Source organism: Calypte anna, chromosome 7 (genome assembly GCF_003957555.1).
Source record: "Calypte anna isolate BGI_N300 chromosome 7, bCalAnn1_v1.p, whole genome shotgun sequence".
Classification (NCBI taxonomy): domain Eukaryota; kingdom Metazoa; phylum Chordata; class Aves; order Apodiformes; family Trochilidae; genus Calypte; species Calypte anna.
In genome coordinates, this window is record NC_044253.1 from 31,746,820 (window position 1) to 31,762,294 (window position 15,475).

The 15,475-nt window shown below is 40.6% G+C and overlaps 1 protein-coding gene across 1 annotated transcript in view; it reads right to left on the reverse strand.

Moving 5' to 3' along the window:
- CPS1 (carbamoyl-phosphate synthase 1) overlaps positions 1–15,475 on the reverse strand; it is a 92,298-nt gene that overhangs the window by 61,796 nt on the left and 15,027 nt on the right. Inside the window, exons 6-15 of the mRNA XM_008504937.2 lie at positions 14,274–14,366; positions 10,744–10,833; positions 10,074–10,202; positions 9,390–9,496; positions 8,867–9,008; positions 7,246–7,323; positions 5,762–5,860; positions 4,986–5,081; positions 843–1,032; positions 230–387 (exon numbers count right to left, since the gene is read on the reverse strand). Of these exons, the coding sequence (XP_008503159.2) occupies positions 230–387; positions 843–1,032; positions 4,986–5,081; positions 5,762–5,860; positions 7,246–7,323; positions 8,867–9,008; positions 9,390–9,496; positions 10,074–10,202; positions 10,744–10,833; positions 14,274–14,366 (1,182 nt within the window). The remainder of the gene's footprint in view (positions 1–229; positions 388–842; positions 1,033–4,985; positions 5,082–5,761; positions 5,861–7,245; positions 7,324–8,866; positions 9,009–9,389; positions 9,497–10,073; positions 10,203–10,743; positions 10,834–14,273; positions 14,367–15,475) is intronic.

Below are 15,475 nucleotides of genomic sequence, written 5' to 3' on the forward strand. Positions count from 1 at the left end.
TTCTTGTTAGTGGGTAAATTAGCATGTTTTTCAAGTGTTTAATTGCATTTTCACTCATTTTAAATCGTGGTGAACCAGCATTAATCTCTGCAGAGTGCTGATGAAAGTGTACAAACTACAGTATCCACAGTTTTATTGAACTTTCACTCAACAAAACTAGAAATATTTTTTTAACAATGCAAATGAGCAACAGCAATAGTAACCACATCTTCAAAACTGTCTGATTTACCGATTCCACTGCAAAGCTTGGAGCAATCTTTTCATTTAGCTCAGTCAGCTTATCAGAAAAGAGCTTTCTATCCTCTGTAGCCATGATGGATTCAACTGATGTACCTAGGACCTTCACACCATACTCCTGTAGGACTCCTTGCTTGAAGAGTTCAACTCCTGCAGAGTAAACAAAATTATGGTTTTGAGGACTGACGGTAGATAAGAAGAAAGTATTCAAGATACTAGCTGACAATCTGTCTGGTCTCATCAATATCTAGTTTTATTATTCTTTATCAGTATTTGAACTCAGAAACATAACATGAAAGTTTCTGTCCTAAAATCTATGATACCTGGGACTATTTGTAAAGTTACTTCTTGGCCATCATCTGCAAAATACTGTTGTAAGAAGTTAAATGAAGCTAAATTGTCCTTCCTGATCTCTGCTTTAAGGTGGTATGGATATCCTCAATTCAACTATGCTAACTAAGACTTAAGACCCAAAGCAGGATATATGAATTATTTCTAAGCACCAAACCCAGCAATTAGATGCTACATTCACAGCTTAGCAATTACTCAGTCCCCCATGGTCAGTGTGTCTACCAGCATCTCTTAGTAACCTTTATGGTACTGACCACAGTTGAGAGCAGTTTGGCCACCCATGCCCAGAATTAATCCATCAGGACGCTCCGCTTTGATGACCTCTGTGACAAACTGTGGAGTGATGGGGAGGAAGTAGACAGCATCAGCCTGCTTTAAACCACTCTCGTTGGTCTGCACTGAAGCAATATTGGGGTTCATGAGGACAGTTTTCACATTTTCTTCCTGAAAAATGAAAATTTGAATAGGATGCATATGTGGAAAAAAAAGAGCTAACAGCAGCAGCAGCAAGGAGAGATGGGGTTCAATAACCAATTTATCAACAGCAGAACTTAGAAAGCCTGGTTCCTTATACAGATCCCATTAGGGATTTCTAGTATCTTGTTCCAGGCGGAATTAACACCCGTTCTTTACTTTTGTGCCTCTGCCTGTCTGTGAATTTTGAGGGAATAGAGATTCCCATCAGATTCAGAAATTTGGCTGCAATTTTTTAACACATGTAGGAGTTACACAGGTGAGATAGGTACAAACTCCAGCATAATTATGTTTCTCTTTTGTTGGAAGTCAGACTAAAAGGGACAAAGCAAAAATATGTTCTTCAAAACCCAGTCTTTTCCTGCCAAGCAGTAGGTCTTTTATCATGGCTATCAAGGTAATTCTCAGATTTTTGTACTGACTAGTAACAGCTCGAGAATAATTTTTTTTGCTTTGAATTCCATTCAGATATTTTAATTTTGCTGGTATTATCACTTCAAAAATCTTTTCCCATAACTTTCTTATTCGATATTGCACATACTAAATGACAAAATCTGCCTCTATATGCATGACAGATATTAACCAAAACAGTGTGTTTTCTGTTTCACACATGAAAAATTGAGATAGCAATAATAAAATTTATCTGTTTCCTGCTATACCAATGGAAGTTTCACCACTGGTTTGGCTACAGAGAGAAATTCACCACAGTTTGCTCACTACAAGAAAAATTTGAGTCAGAGCTGGGCAGATCAACTCTCCTCACTCTTAAAATATTAGTGCATAATGAGGAAGATAACCAAGTTTTGCCAATAATGATGAGACCAGAATGTGGCCAAGCTTAAAAAACCACAAGAAGATAAAGAATGCATTCCTGCTCTGTAGTGCATTTGACAGGAACTCATTCTAATTTCCATCAACTTCTTGTAAGGCAATAAACTTATACAAACAAATAGAACATTTGGAAACAATGCTGGTTATAGATGCAAAATACATTTTAAGAGAAAGATTTGCTATACAGAAGTACAGAGGTTAAGACTCCATTATGGGTCTCATTAAATACAGAAACTGTGATGTGATTTAAAAAGAAAAAACAAACAAAAACAAAAAAACAGTAAAAAGAAACAGGAAGAAGGTTGTTAGACTAAGCCATCCATTCCTTGAGCAATGGAAGCATTGCTAGGACCAGTATAGAAATGGCTATTTTTTCTCCAATTCACAATAAGCATTAAAATGCCATAGAGTTCTTATGTGTTTGTGTAGAAATTGTGATTTCTTGACCCATTGGTTTTGGGGAAAAAATATACAGTTCATGTGGAGCAGTGGGATTCTAACTCAGACCTCTGACTGTTCATTTCAGGTACTGGATAACATTTCTTCTTCCTTTGATAACTTAAAATAGTGCCTGAAAGACTGGCTGTCAATTTCTGCTGACCTTTATTCCCCATAAAAAGTTGGATTGTTTCACAGAAGCAGAGTTCCCTTGGAAATTTTTGGAACAAGGAAGGGAAAGAAGAGATAAAATCCTTATGGAAAATATTTTACTTTTAGACAAATCACCCCAAACTGGGTAGTTTTCATTAAGGCCCTGAGAGATAATGGGTAGATTTCTGACCAAAACATTCTAATAAAACATTCTTCTCTAATAAGTGTATTCAGAAATTCATAGCTGTAATTTTCCTGTAATGAAGGGGAGGAAGGAGAGTTGTATCACTTTCTGCCATACTGGAATATCTATATATCTGAGCCCTTCCTTTCCATCTTATCTAGGGCAAGGTGTCTTAAGTACAAGCTAGCAGTGATGAGGAAGTAATTAATGAGAGAATTAATGCTCACTGTGCTGAGAGACACATTTTACTGATATCACATCCTCTGGTCCAATTGTTCAGGATGTTGGGTTTTAAACCACTTGCTGTTTGCCCTAATAACCCTTTCCATCAACTTTTGTCTTTTACATTTTTATAAGCACATAGCACCCCTTCTGATCTGAGATCTTCATTATAACTTAATTAAAACAGTGAATTAATATTACTCCAGGAGGGCTCCATTCCTCTTTTTGTGTAACATCTGTATTTAGATAATTCAGAAGAATCCCCACAGCAAATAATGCAGGTGACCACAAGCCAATCTCTATTGTCTTGTTTCAGGTCTTGTTCTTCAGGGGATGTTCCTGTCTTTGATCAACACTCTTGTATATACAAATTCACTGACTGCCTAAGTCCCAGATCCACAGAGTTTCACTCATTAAAAGAGGTACCCATTTAACTGCATGGGACTAAATTTTATCACAGCACCTTCTCATAATAGCAGAATTAACCACAACATCCATCAGTGAGAATCAGTGTTGATTATTTATAAGAAAAAAATTGAAGAAGTCAAAAAGGGAAAAAAAATCTCTCATCTCTTGTTAATTGTCCATGTTCTCTCCTACACTCTGCAGTTTTGCTCTGGCAGCCACTGACCAACCACCTTCCCTCTTGCATGCAATTGTAAATCACTGCCAGAGGCAAGGTCAGGGAGTGTAAGCACTGCTGCTGGAATGGCTGCACAGCCCGTAGATCAGAGCAGCTGGCTGGTGGCCATGGGAAAGGACACTATAGGAGGTCAAGCTAGGGAGATTTATCATTAAAAAACCCACTTTGTTCCACAAACCAGAGCTGAGTTTGAAGGACAAAAGAGAAAATCAGGGAGAGCTATCTCCTTTCCAACTCATTATCTGCACTCACCACTCTGGGGTTCTTTTCTTGAACCAGTTTGAACTAGTAGCCAGCAGCAGCAATGCAGCACACAAACAATGCATATACAATACCAGAGCTGTTGTAAGGCCAAGGCCAACCCAGAGCAAACACAGATTATATTTAAGGTTACTGTAATTGATTTTTTCCTTCCTTGACTCCAGGGTCAGTTCTCCTGATGCCAGAACAGCCTCAGAGCTGCTCACAATCATCACCTCAAGTGAAGCAGCTGCTTCATCTGCTCTGAATCTGCTAGACCTGTTCTTCTCCTTCTTCACATGAACTAAGGGGCCCAGGTAACTGTTACACTACCAGTAATAACCCCATCACAGGATTACCACTATGCTTCAGCACCTTCTCCTAGAATAAGTTTTTCCTTTAGCACCCTTTCTAGGTGCTTTGCACTTGTGCAGCATGAACAGGCCAGAGCAAATCAGATCCCAAACCCCACCATGTGAGTGCTCTATGCAGGATGCTTCAGCACAAGCACCATTTTACAAACATGCACTTCTCAGTCACACAGAAAAGTGCACATGTATTTTTCTTTGCTTCAGAACAATATCAAGCTTTCCAGTCTTCAGAAATGGAATATTAGAAACTGGATAACAAGTTTACTGGACAATGTTCATGCAAAGGAATGACTTTTCATCCAATCCTTTCAAAATTATAACTCTATTCAGGAACCAAAACTTGGCATATATGTACTTTAAAAAGTTCATCCCATTTAAAATAAATATCATTCAGAAAACCTGCTTTGATAAGGGATTCAAAATCTTTTACATAAGTCTCAACAGCACACAACCATTCAGCTGTTGGTTTTATTTGCCTGCCTTGCTGTATAATGGTGTACCACAAAAGTTTCAGTAATTTCAGCTAAAGTGTAGCTTGCCATACTCCTCCTCTTTATTTCCATTCAATATGACAAGCCCAGAGTGACCAGACATCACAGGTAACAAACTGCTTGAAGACTGCAATGGAAATCTTCAGAGTGTCTCTCTTTGGAAGATAATTCTGAGTGGTTAACTCACATCACTAAACCAATGAATTCACAAACTAAAAATGCCTACATTTCCCTACTGCCATTTATTCACACCAGCTTCCCTATCCAAGTGATACCCTGGCTGGATGATCATAGCTGTGAGAAGAGAAAATAAATGACATTAGGTTAGTATTTGCAGAGTATCCTCTCACCTTCATGGCTTTCACAGCTTGGGATCCAGAGTAATCAAATTCCCCTGCCTGACCAATTGACAGACCTCCAGACCCTAGAATCAGAACCTTGGAGACCTAGAGGTGTCAAACAGCATAAAAAATATCAGTCCCATGATAGTTTGGATGAAATAACAGACTGTGCACTGATCAGCTTCAAATTAGAAAATGTATGTTCTAAAAGAGAAGAAAAGTCACCTCCAAAACCACTGCAATTTTATTTCTAAGAATATTTCTCCTGGGTTTCTCTAATATATCTCTAGTTTGAGAAACACATGACTTATGCACAGGATATACAATGAACCTGTTAATCATATCAAGTGCTTATAGACAACCATGCTTTACTTTGGCTGCCCAGAAAGTCCAGCTGCCTTCTAAGATAGCATAAGCCTAGCTCACACTAGGAAATTCAGACTTATTTGCTAAGCAACAGAGCATCAACCTTATGCTAGTAGCTCTAAGTCTCAGTCATATTATCCCAGGGCACCTCATATACTGCTATGAGAGTGCTTTTTTAGGGAGAACTGCAAAGAAAAAATATATGAAACATGAGATCTTAAAACTTTCTCAAAGAAAAGGGAGTTTATAACACAAGAGATATGTGATGACTGTGAGACAGGCAGCTGACAGGCCTTTCATAAGGGAAGCTTCTATGATTCCATGGTCAGCTTTTCTGTCATTTTTTACCATGGGTTAGGTGGGAATTGACTGGCCCTGACCTTGCTGGCAGCATTCAGAACCAGTACCTTAACACCGACGTCCATCTTGGAAGTTGTTGCTCCAGCCTTGGGCAGGACAGAGGAAATGGTAGTGCCTTTCTCTCCCTTTATCAGTGAAATAAATGAATCAAACAGGAACTAGGAAAAACAAAAAAACAAACAAACAAAAAACAAAAAATCAAAACCATGTATTTAATCTCCAAAGTGGAATTAAATAAATACAAAGCAAAGAAGGAAAAAGCAGGCCTTTTGTGAGCTCAGGCTAGCAGCTCGGCTTTACTGACTTCAGAAAGCAGATTTACACCACCAGGGAAGAGGGAATTACTATTTAAAATTTATTTAACAACTTTGACAGATCTGACAAAGCTGCATTCAAGAAAGTGAGGTCATTATCAGGAAGAAAACACATTATCAATGTCTGTGTGCTTTGCTTGTATACGGCTGGGAGTGCAATGAATGAGTGTGTATTATGTGCTAAAATACAGAAGACCATACACTTAACTAGCACAAGAGAATCATCTGGAATGGAGCCTGCCACAAACCTAAGGCGTCAACAGGTGTATCTAAACTTCAGTTGTGCAAAGTCAGTATTGTCCTTCCAGAAGAGATCCTGTGAGAAAAGTTTTCTCCAGCCAGGTCAGGCAGGAGAGGCCCCGTGACCACTTCTGGCAGGCAGGCAGCTGCAGAGAGTGGGACAGGCTCCTCACCTCACCCCACACCTGCAGAGCCTCTACCCACACAGTCACTGAAGATGGGTGCAGCTAATCACCTGTGGAAGGAGGATGGAGGGGTCCTCTAACCCCACAGGTTAGGCACTGTGTTATCAAAGCCATCCCAGCATTAAGAACGCACAGACTTCCTCTCCCAAGAAATACTAAGTAGTTGATTTATGTTCAGACATGCCTCCTCTGCCTTCCACATCCCCTGTTGCTGCTTGGTCATACTCTGTGACAACACAAGCAGTTGTTATAGAATTTGTGTGCAGTCACAGATGGGGGATTAAAATTTCATTTCACTTAGGAGAACCAGAGTGAAGAAATGTGAATCCATTTACATAACTCTGCAGTAATTATAAAATTTGAAAGTGGAACTAAAATATATCAGAAAGTTAATGATTTTATTATAAAGCATCTGGCTGCTATTTTTTTCTGTTAAGAAAAATCCTTTCCCTTTTGCAATCACCCCAGATACAAGAGATTTGAGCCTGATCCTGCAAAGGCTTAAGCACTTCAGTAACTTCTAAAACACAAATAATCCCACCAGGACTCAAAGCATACAGATCATATGAATGGAACCATTGATCCAAAGGACACAGTAGTCAATAGATGCCTTGCTCTGATTGTACTTAGGTGTGGATGAAGAAACAAGCCTATGCATGACTGGGCCCTCTGGTAGGATCCTGACATTTCCAAACCCCAAATTTTAGGCCCATCACCAAGATAAAGACTTGTCACTGTAGCTGATACAGATCTGCACTCCCTAGGCTATCTGAAAGCAAGCTCAAATCAACTCTTATACAGTACCTCTGTGTCTCTTGGCCCAGGATTTGCATCTGGGTAGAACTGGGCTGTGAAAATTGGTCTGGTCTCATGCATGATTCCCTGCAGGAATAAAAACCATTATGAGTTTCTAGCCTAGGGGTAAAGTATGTCATTGGTCTGTCACATCTTCCCTGAATGCTCATGTTATTACTAGTTACATACAAACCTCCTTTAAAATTATTCTCACAATGGCTTGTCAGGATTTGGAAACCCATGTTGGTCAGTCTTGTCCAGCTGTGGTGGGTCAGGTCAGCCACAAGAAAGGGCTTTTTCTCTTTCAAACAGAAGAATGCAACAGACTACACAACTCTGCTCCTGTTTGTGCATCTCACACTAAAAATCATTGCTCCTTGTCCCTCTCCATTTGTGAAGGTTTAGGAGACTGATGCTGCGTTGGGGTTGACAGAAATTATCTTCTAGCTCACATAAAAGAATGTCAAGGTCCTAGATCCAGAAGACTCATGTCCAACCTTATCATCTGCTTTATGCAAAAGCACTATCACACTTGTCTCCAGTGTTCAGCTAAAGCAAACATGAAGGACCCAGGGATTAAAGGGTCCAGTTTGTCAACACAGCTAAAACAATCTAATTTCAAAAAGCTGCAAATCTCTTGTATTAATATTTTGTTTGGTAACATTCATCTCTGTTTAGAGAGAGATAAAGAAGAATAAAGAAAAGGATAAAGAAAACAGTGCAACTGACAAACATCAAGCTTACTCTAAAACCATCAGCTGGAAATTACTGTTCCTCAATCCTACAATATATAGCCAGAAAATGGCAGAACAGCACTGTTCAACCTGCCAGGATTGATGTGGAGCATTTAAACAAAACAACAGAGAGGTATATTCCCATGGGGCAAACGGCTTTTGAAAATACCTTTTTTTTTCAATTATTTTTTCTGATAAATAACAAACTTCACTGACTTGTACAACACTGGGTCTAATGGACAAGACTTAAAGCAGACAATTACAAAGCCTGAGATTTGTCTAAACATCTGTCTGACATTGTCAAAACTGAGCTATGGGATATTGTTTTCCTTAAGCTTTTTCCTGTTCAGCTGTGAACCTGCAGAGGTCCAGGCATTTTAATTTTTTTTTTTCCCCTACAAAGACATCACCTGACATGAGACCTCTACCTTAGATCCTGTAAATTGTTCTCTAGAAATAAGAAGTCAGTCTTTCCCTCTCATTACTTTAGTCTTTGGAACTCTATTTACAACAGCATAACAAATTAGACTGCAACAATATTCCATTTCCACACTGGGCAATACAGAACCAACACCAAGTGACTCAGGTTATTGCAATTGAGGCACAAGCCTAAGATAAAGGTAGCCAAGTGAGCACCACTTAGGGAAACCACAGAAGTTAATAAAGGCAGCTGCTGTTCAAGGGAAATCATAAGGTCATTGCTGCAATCCTGCCCTTTGGGCTAGTATGAAGAACAGTGACAATGCTTCATCCCTTTTGGGGCCATAAGGTAGGGCTCTCAAGTAAAGTAGATGGTCAGATCATCAAGTTTAATCCCGACAAGAGGTGAAATTAGGTGAGATGGAGCCCTCACTCAGAAGTTGCTACGTGCAGGTTTCTGGAAAGCATGAGCTCACCTCATTCGTTTGATCATTGGCATTCACAAAGAGAGGTTTCCAGCTGGGTGGGAGGGTAGAGCTGTCAATGGCATAGCCATGGTTCTGAGCAGTGATGACAGCCTGTCCATTCACTGCATTCAGAACTGGTTGGTTCTGTCCTCTGAAAGACAAAGGATCAGAGAACAGGGGACAGAAGTGTCCAAAGGCCACAGTCAGGAAGAGCTGATAACTGTGGGGCTATATATACATAGTACCTGTATGTACAATCTCAAAGTAAACAAATGGATAAATCCTAGGAGAAACTTTGCTATCCTTCAGTTTGATGAGGATCAACTATATGACATACACTCAAATCACCCTCAAAAAAAGGAATGCATGAGATAACAGTTTAAATGAAAGGCAAGGAGAATGGCTGGAATGAAGCAGTAATATCACTGCCTTGCCACAAAGGCAGTTCAGAAGCAAAGCACTGCTGCTCTGTGGTGTTTTGCAGTGCTGAGCTGGTCTGTCTGGGCCTTGGGGAGCAGAGGAGCTGCCACACCTGTTGGCCATCTGCATCTTGTAGGAAGTAGCTCCAGCTGCAATTCCAGTGATGAGATTCCCCATGCTAATTCCAAACAAAGGCTCTGGGCGATTGCTCTCCAGGACCTAAAATTAAAAGATTTTCAAGAGGTACTGGAGTGTCTTTGTTCAGTAATTCCATCATAAACCATGCTAGTTCCCTCACAGCAGTCACAGACTTGGGGAAAAACTGAATGCAAGGGTGACAGCAGCACACAAAGGGAAGTTTCCTCCTTTCCTCTGCTTCAGAGGGAAGCCTCAGAGCACAGCTTTATGTTCCTGTCTCCTTGGAGGGAATGAGCAATGGCACTCTGCATTTCAGCCATTTAGTGGATGGCACTACTTCAAACAGGAGCACTGCAAAATCAGAGGTGCTTTTTTCATAAGGTCACAGAGGTGCTAAAAGAACACAGGGTACTTTAAAGGCACTGGTAAGGTAACTGTGGTAATCATGTTCCCTATGTAATGTTCACCAAGGTCTGTATAGCCTTATTGTAAGTACTGGTCTACAGAATACTCCCAGTGGACCAAGATGAGGAATATGTTAGGCAGATGAAATGACTGAACATTTGGTCTGTAATGTTAGTACCACCTATTTGATTTCAGGCATTTTTAAAAAAGACAAATAAATGAGAATAATTTGCCTATGGCTATTACACTGTACCTTTCTGACATTCTGAATCACCTCCTGGGCTTTCATGGGATCCCCTGGACCTCCAGAAATTATGAGCCCATCATACTCCATGCTGGTAAAATCATAGTCCCATGGAACCAAATGCACTTCTGCACCTCGCTGGGAAAAAAAAATAACAAAAAAACAAAAATCAAACCACCAACAAGAGAACAAGACATGAGGGGAGAAGGGGAACAAATGCATTTGTGTCAGGAGGTTGTTCCTATGCTCCCATATTGTAGAGGCTGAGTTTGGTTTTCAGTCCTCCCTTTGCCAGGGACAATAACAAGGTATCTCTCCACTATCTACTCAGATTATTTTCACAAAACTGGTTGTCTTATTCTCTTCAAGCCACCTCAGTGTGGTGTTTAGTTTGTTTAGTTTGTGTTAGTGTGGTGTTAGCCAAGTTTGTCTAAATGTTTTTCAAGGCATTCTTCTCATACCTGAGAGGTTGCAGCAAAAGTCCCCTTCCTTACCCCCTCTAGACAGTTTACCATGTTCAGAAAACACCTCCAATCCATAAAAATCATCCCAGAAAATGTGCCTCATTTTAGAAGGGAAACTGTTGGAGAATGGGTGTGTCCAGCAGGAAGGTGAGTGAATACAGGCAAGGCTTTACATAAGCAAAACAAGAGAGGAAGGACACAAAGCACTGACCTACCTTAACCAGCAGACGGATAACATTGTGCTTCAAACCACAGTCAACTGCTACGACTTTAATTGGATTCCCTCTGCCATAAACCTTGACTTCCTATAAAAAGACAGACCATGCTGTAAATGCCAGGTCACCCTCTGCCCCTAAAACATAAAGAGGAACAGAATACCTTCTCACCAACATACAGCAACTGGTACTAAACAATCAATTTACATGGAAATTTCCAGAATTACTGAAGACATAAATGCTTCCTTCATTTTTCTGTAAAAGTAGAATTTATAATGCTCTTTTATATACTGCTGATTACAGCAGCAATAGTAATCCCTAAGAAAGCACTTGTTTCCAGAGCTAGACAAGCTTTTTTCCTGTGTTTCGCCTCATTAGCAGTGAAGCCACAAAGCAGTTCTCAGAGATGATTGCAGTCCAAGAGGAATGCCAGACACAGTTTTCCTGCTGATGCCAGTGGAATGAGGCTACCTCACACCAGCCACAGGTCAGTCACATTAAACACCACCCTGACACTCCAGACATGGGAAGAGCAAAGCAAAGCACAGCTGGAGATGTCCTGGGACTGACCTCCAGTGCAGCACAGCAGCACAGATCAGGCCAAGCATTCCACTGAGCGTGACCAAACCTCACATGGACCTGACAGTTTTAAATACCAGACAACACTTCACTCCCATCAGCTGTTCCCTAACCCATTCTGCAAAGTAAATTGTCACCAGTCTCAAATCTGGGCCATGATGCTTTGTACAACCACTTATCTGTTGCTCTCAACCTGCATGGGAGACAGTGAAGTCAAACTGCCAGATGCTGCATGGGCCTTGATACTGCATTGTGCAAACACATCACTGGAGAGCTGTGTCACTGATGCAAGCTTATTTATGGACCACTGATTTCTGAAGCTTGATGAACTATTTCACTTGTTACATAATTGCAGTTAGCACCAGACTGCGATGTTTTTCTTCAGTAAGCACATAAGGCAACCTTCTTCCTTCTGAAAACAAACTCTGTGCTTATCTTCAATCACGGTCAGCTTCTGAAAGCTGATACTGGCAAGTACACTTTGTCCAAAGTGACTTCTTGCTTCTGCAATAAACCACTGGAAAAAAAGATCTGGGGGCTGTTTGTTTGTTTTTCTTTCTTCTTTTTAAACTGAGTAACTACCTTTTGATCAGCTTCTCTGGCATTCATATTTCACAGCTGGGCCCCTTTATGAAAAGATGCTGAAGTCCATGCCCAATATGCTGGTACTAGGTGGATGAGCTGAATCTTTTCACACAAAGATGACAACCAACTACAAGGAAAAATATTCCACCTACAGGGAACTCAAGATGAAGTTTATAAGCAGAATATGACAAGTCCTCCCTTTGTGCTATCCTAAATCAGTTCCTCTTTTCACTTTTATCTTCTCAAAGATCAAGATGAAGAGACTTTTAGGATGCAAAAGCATGTCCTGTGGGAGGAAAACTCTAATCAGCATCAGGATTACTGCTATGTCAGGAGAAAGGGTGGAAGAGATGAGGTACAAGGAGCTACCCCCCTTCACTACCAGGTTACCAGCTGAAATCCATTAACCACCAATGCTCCCTAAACCACCTTGAAGGACAGGACTTGGCCCAGAGCCAGCAGCGTTACCACCACTGTTGCACTCCTGCTGTGCAATGCTTAAAGTAGATTTTTCTATCAGAATGTACCCCACAATCCATTTTTGAGAATGAGCAGAATGGAAATCATATTGAAACTAGGTCTTATCATCAAGGCTTCTGATATGAAGCTCTGCTTGACAGGAAATATGATAATATCTTCACACTCACCAATGCACAAGTGGATTGTACTTTCACAGCCCATTGTGAAACTACATCATTGCATAGGACTTGTGTGGGTCTTCTACCTGCCCTTCAAAGCTTCTGGGAAGTGGGTTTCAAAAATTTCAAGAAGATTAAGGTGACCAGTTCTCATAGCAACTACCTTAGTTTCATGTGCCAGAGTGCCTTAAGAAAACTCACCCTCCTTTTTAAAAGGGCTTTTGGAAACCCCTTGATTCCTCACAACATCTGTACTTCAAAACAGAGTACGTGGGGCTGTATTTGTGGATAAGAAGTGACATTTTACCTTCAAGTGATTAAATGCCTCTTGTCTGCTTCAGAACCCTGACCATCACATGCACCAAAACACATCTGCAGGAAAAGTTCCTGAAAAAATCTGGCAGTTTCCTACATTTCCTGCTATGTATAGGCATTATTAACAAGCAGAGTCTATACCACTAGTGCCTAAGGAAAGCAGGGGGGAAAAATAAAAATGAAAAATAAATCACTCCTAAAGGCACAACTGATACTCAGGTTCCTGATCTTACTGTATCCTGATTTACATGAAAACAGATGTTACAGATTATCATGTCCAGCAATTACCAACATTCAACATCTTTCTTCATTTCTAGTTTTATTTGTGATGTTGCTTTTTAAGCCTATAAGATGAAGCTATAAACATAATGAGACCACCAAAGCTCTATTAATCTTATTATATCTCCCTTTTAGAAGCCATTTGCAGCATTTTTATAGTAATTCAGTCTTAAAAATTGCAGAGTTTAGCATCAGCAACCGTACCTATTTCTGAGTTACTGCTCAAAATGCCTCCACCTCCATCTTGCAATCATAGATCACAACCTCAGTAAGCAATTCCCATCCTTCTGTGTAACAACAAGGTCCCAACTCAAAGATTGGAAGCACTCCCATGAGTTGGTGAGATTTGCAAGGCAGCCCATGTATTCCAGTGGCATCCTGGGTAACCAGTTACTACTGTAAACCTCAGTTCTTGCTTCAGTTGATGGGATTAAGCACTCAAGGCACTCGTTATCCCAAAATTGAATCCCCAGTGGGTCCATGATTTAAGACATTAGTCCTTGCATTGGAAAAAGAGTTACTGGGTTTAGTATGGGCCTGGTCTGATACATCCTCATGATCTATAACATTCTTCTCAGCTTGCAGTTAAACACAGTTTGCATGCCCAGCTAACAGAGTACAAACCTAACTGCTGTACACAGGCAGACAGAGCAACTAATGGCACTAACATTAGATCCAGGGGATTCCTAACTTGATCTAGAAATATCTTCTTGAATCACCTTAACAGTTATGCCTGAACACAGATTGTTACAGGGAACTTTCCTGACATTTATTTAATGAAAAGCAACTATGGCTTTTATTAATTCTTCTGTTTGAAAACCTCCACCACATACTGGATATAACTGTACTCCAAATACTTCTCTTTCCTTTGTAACACAAAGCCTTCTGATCAGAATACTGTTCAGACTAATCTAGCAACACAGAGCTCGTTTTACATCTTTAACACTGCACCTAAGGAGCTATTGGGATTCTATGTAAATGGTCCTGAGACAACACTCCTTCAAAAGTCTGGAAAGAGATATGGTTTAGAAAAGGTCTCCCAATTCCTTAGAAAGACTGGATGATTCCCAGAGCAAAACGGGAGCAGTTACTACCTGGACAGCAGAGCCCTGGGAGTACAGAAGGACTTCTCACCTTTGTTGAAACTTCAGCAATTAAGTTTTCTTTATTTGGGTCTGCAAACTCCACGGGTTGACCTTCAAATTCAATCTTTCCAAGTAACGTGCCCTGTGGAAATGCACCAGTAAAGAACAAAACATGAGCAAAGGAGAAGTTGTGAACACTGGGACAAGGTGCTGACAGGCACAGCAACTGGAACAGCTGTTCAGAGATTGTTTCTTGGCAGCTTATAACCATCTCTAGTATCTTCAGAAGCTCATGAGCCTACCTCAGTATCAAAAATCTGTTTAAAATCCTTCATTCAGGGCAAAGGCACTGTCAGCAGTAAAATTTGTTAACAGGCAGTTTGGAAAGCTGTCCAGTGACAGTAAAATGGGTTGCCTTCCAAGAGGATCAGAATGTTCATCCCTAAATAAATGTTAAGTAGATCTGGGAGCAATCTACAAAGCCATTTGAAGCTTTTTTGTTTTGGAAACCCACTGAGGTCTTCAGCCACTTCCTGTGGATAGCTGTGAGGCAGTAGAGCTGAAGTAAGGCAAAGCTATGTAGGGGGCAGGACAAGAAAACTACTTCTTTCTGAATAAGCTGTTAAAAAGATAATCACTGGCAGTGAGCTCTACTCTTTATTGCTGTTACCACCTCCCAGAAGCTAAGACACTCTTGCTCTGCCAACAGCATATTCTTCTCCACCTTCTGGTCATTAAAGTTCTCAGTGGAAAAATCCCTGGTTTGGCTTTGCCCCAGTCCTAGAATAAGCAGGATTAAACCAGTGTTAGCCTCTTCTAATCAAGGGGAAAGGGTGTACAATACAGAACTTCTCAAGAATGGAAGGGGAAATTACAGCAGAGGATGTCAATGGTTTGTTGTAACTTTTAACTCAGAGCACTTTCATGAGAAAGCTTGTTAAACACAGCTCACCCTGTGGATATCAGGCCAGCATGCACACCAGGATTGCTCACAGGGTTTGGCAATACTTCCAAGAGATGCCTCTATGGTTGGCCACACCTGAAGTATCCTTGCCATTTTCACAGGACAACAAAGAGCCAGCATCACACATTGCCACGTGCACTGCTAAGGCTATGTTTTTAAAACAGTTTTGTTCTTAAAGGTAGCTGACATCCTATCTCCTCTGGAGTAGCACCTTACATCAAATGCTACTCCAGGCTACTTAGCATGGAGCAGAGCTGAAAAGGTCAGTATCATCTTAAACGAGACAA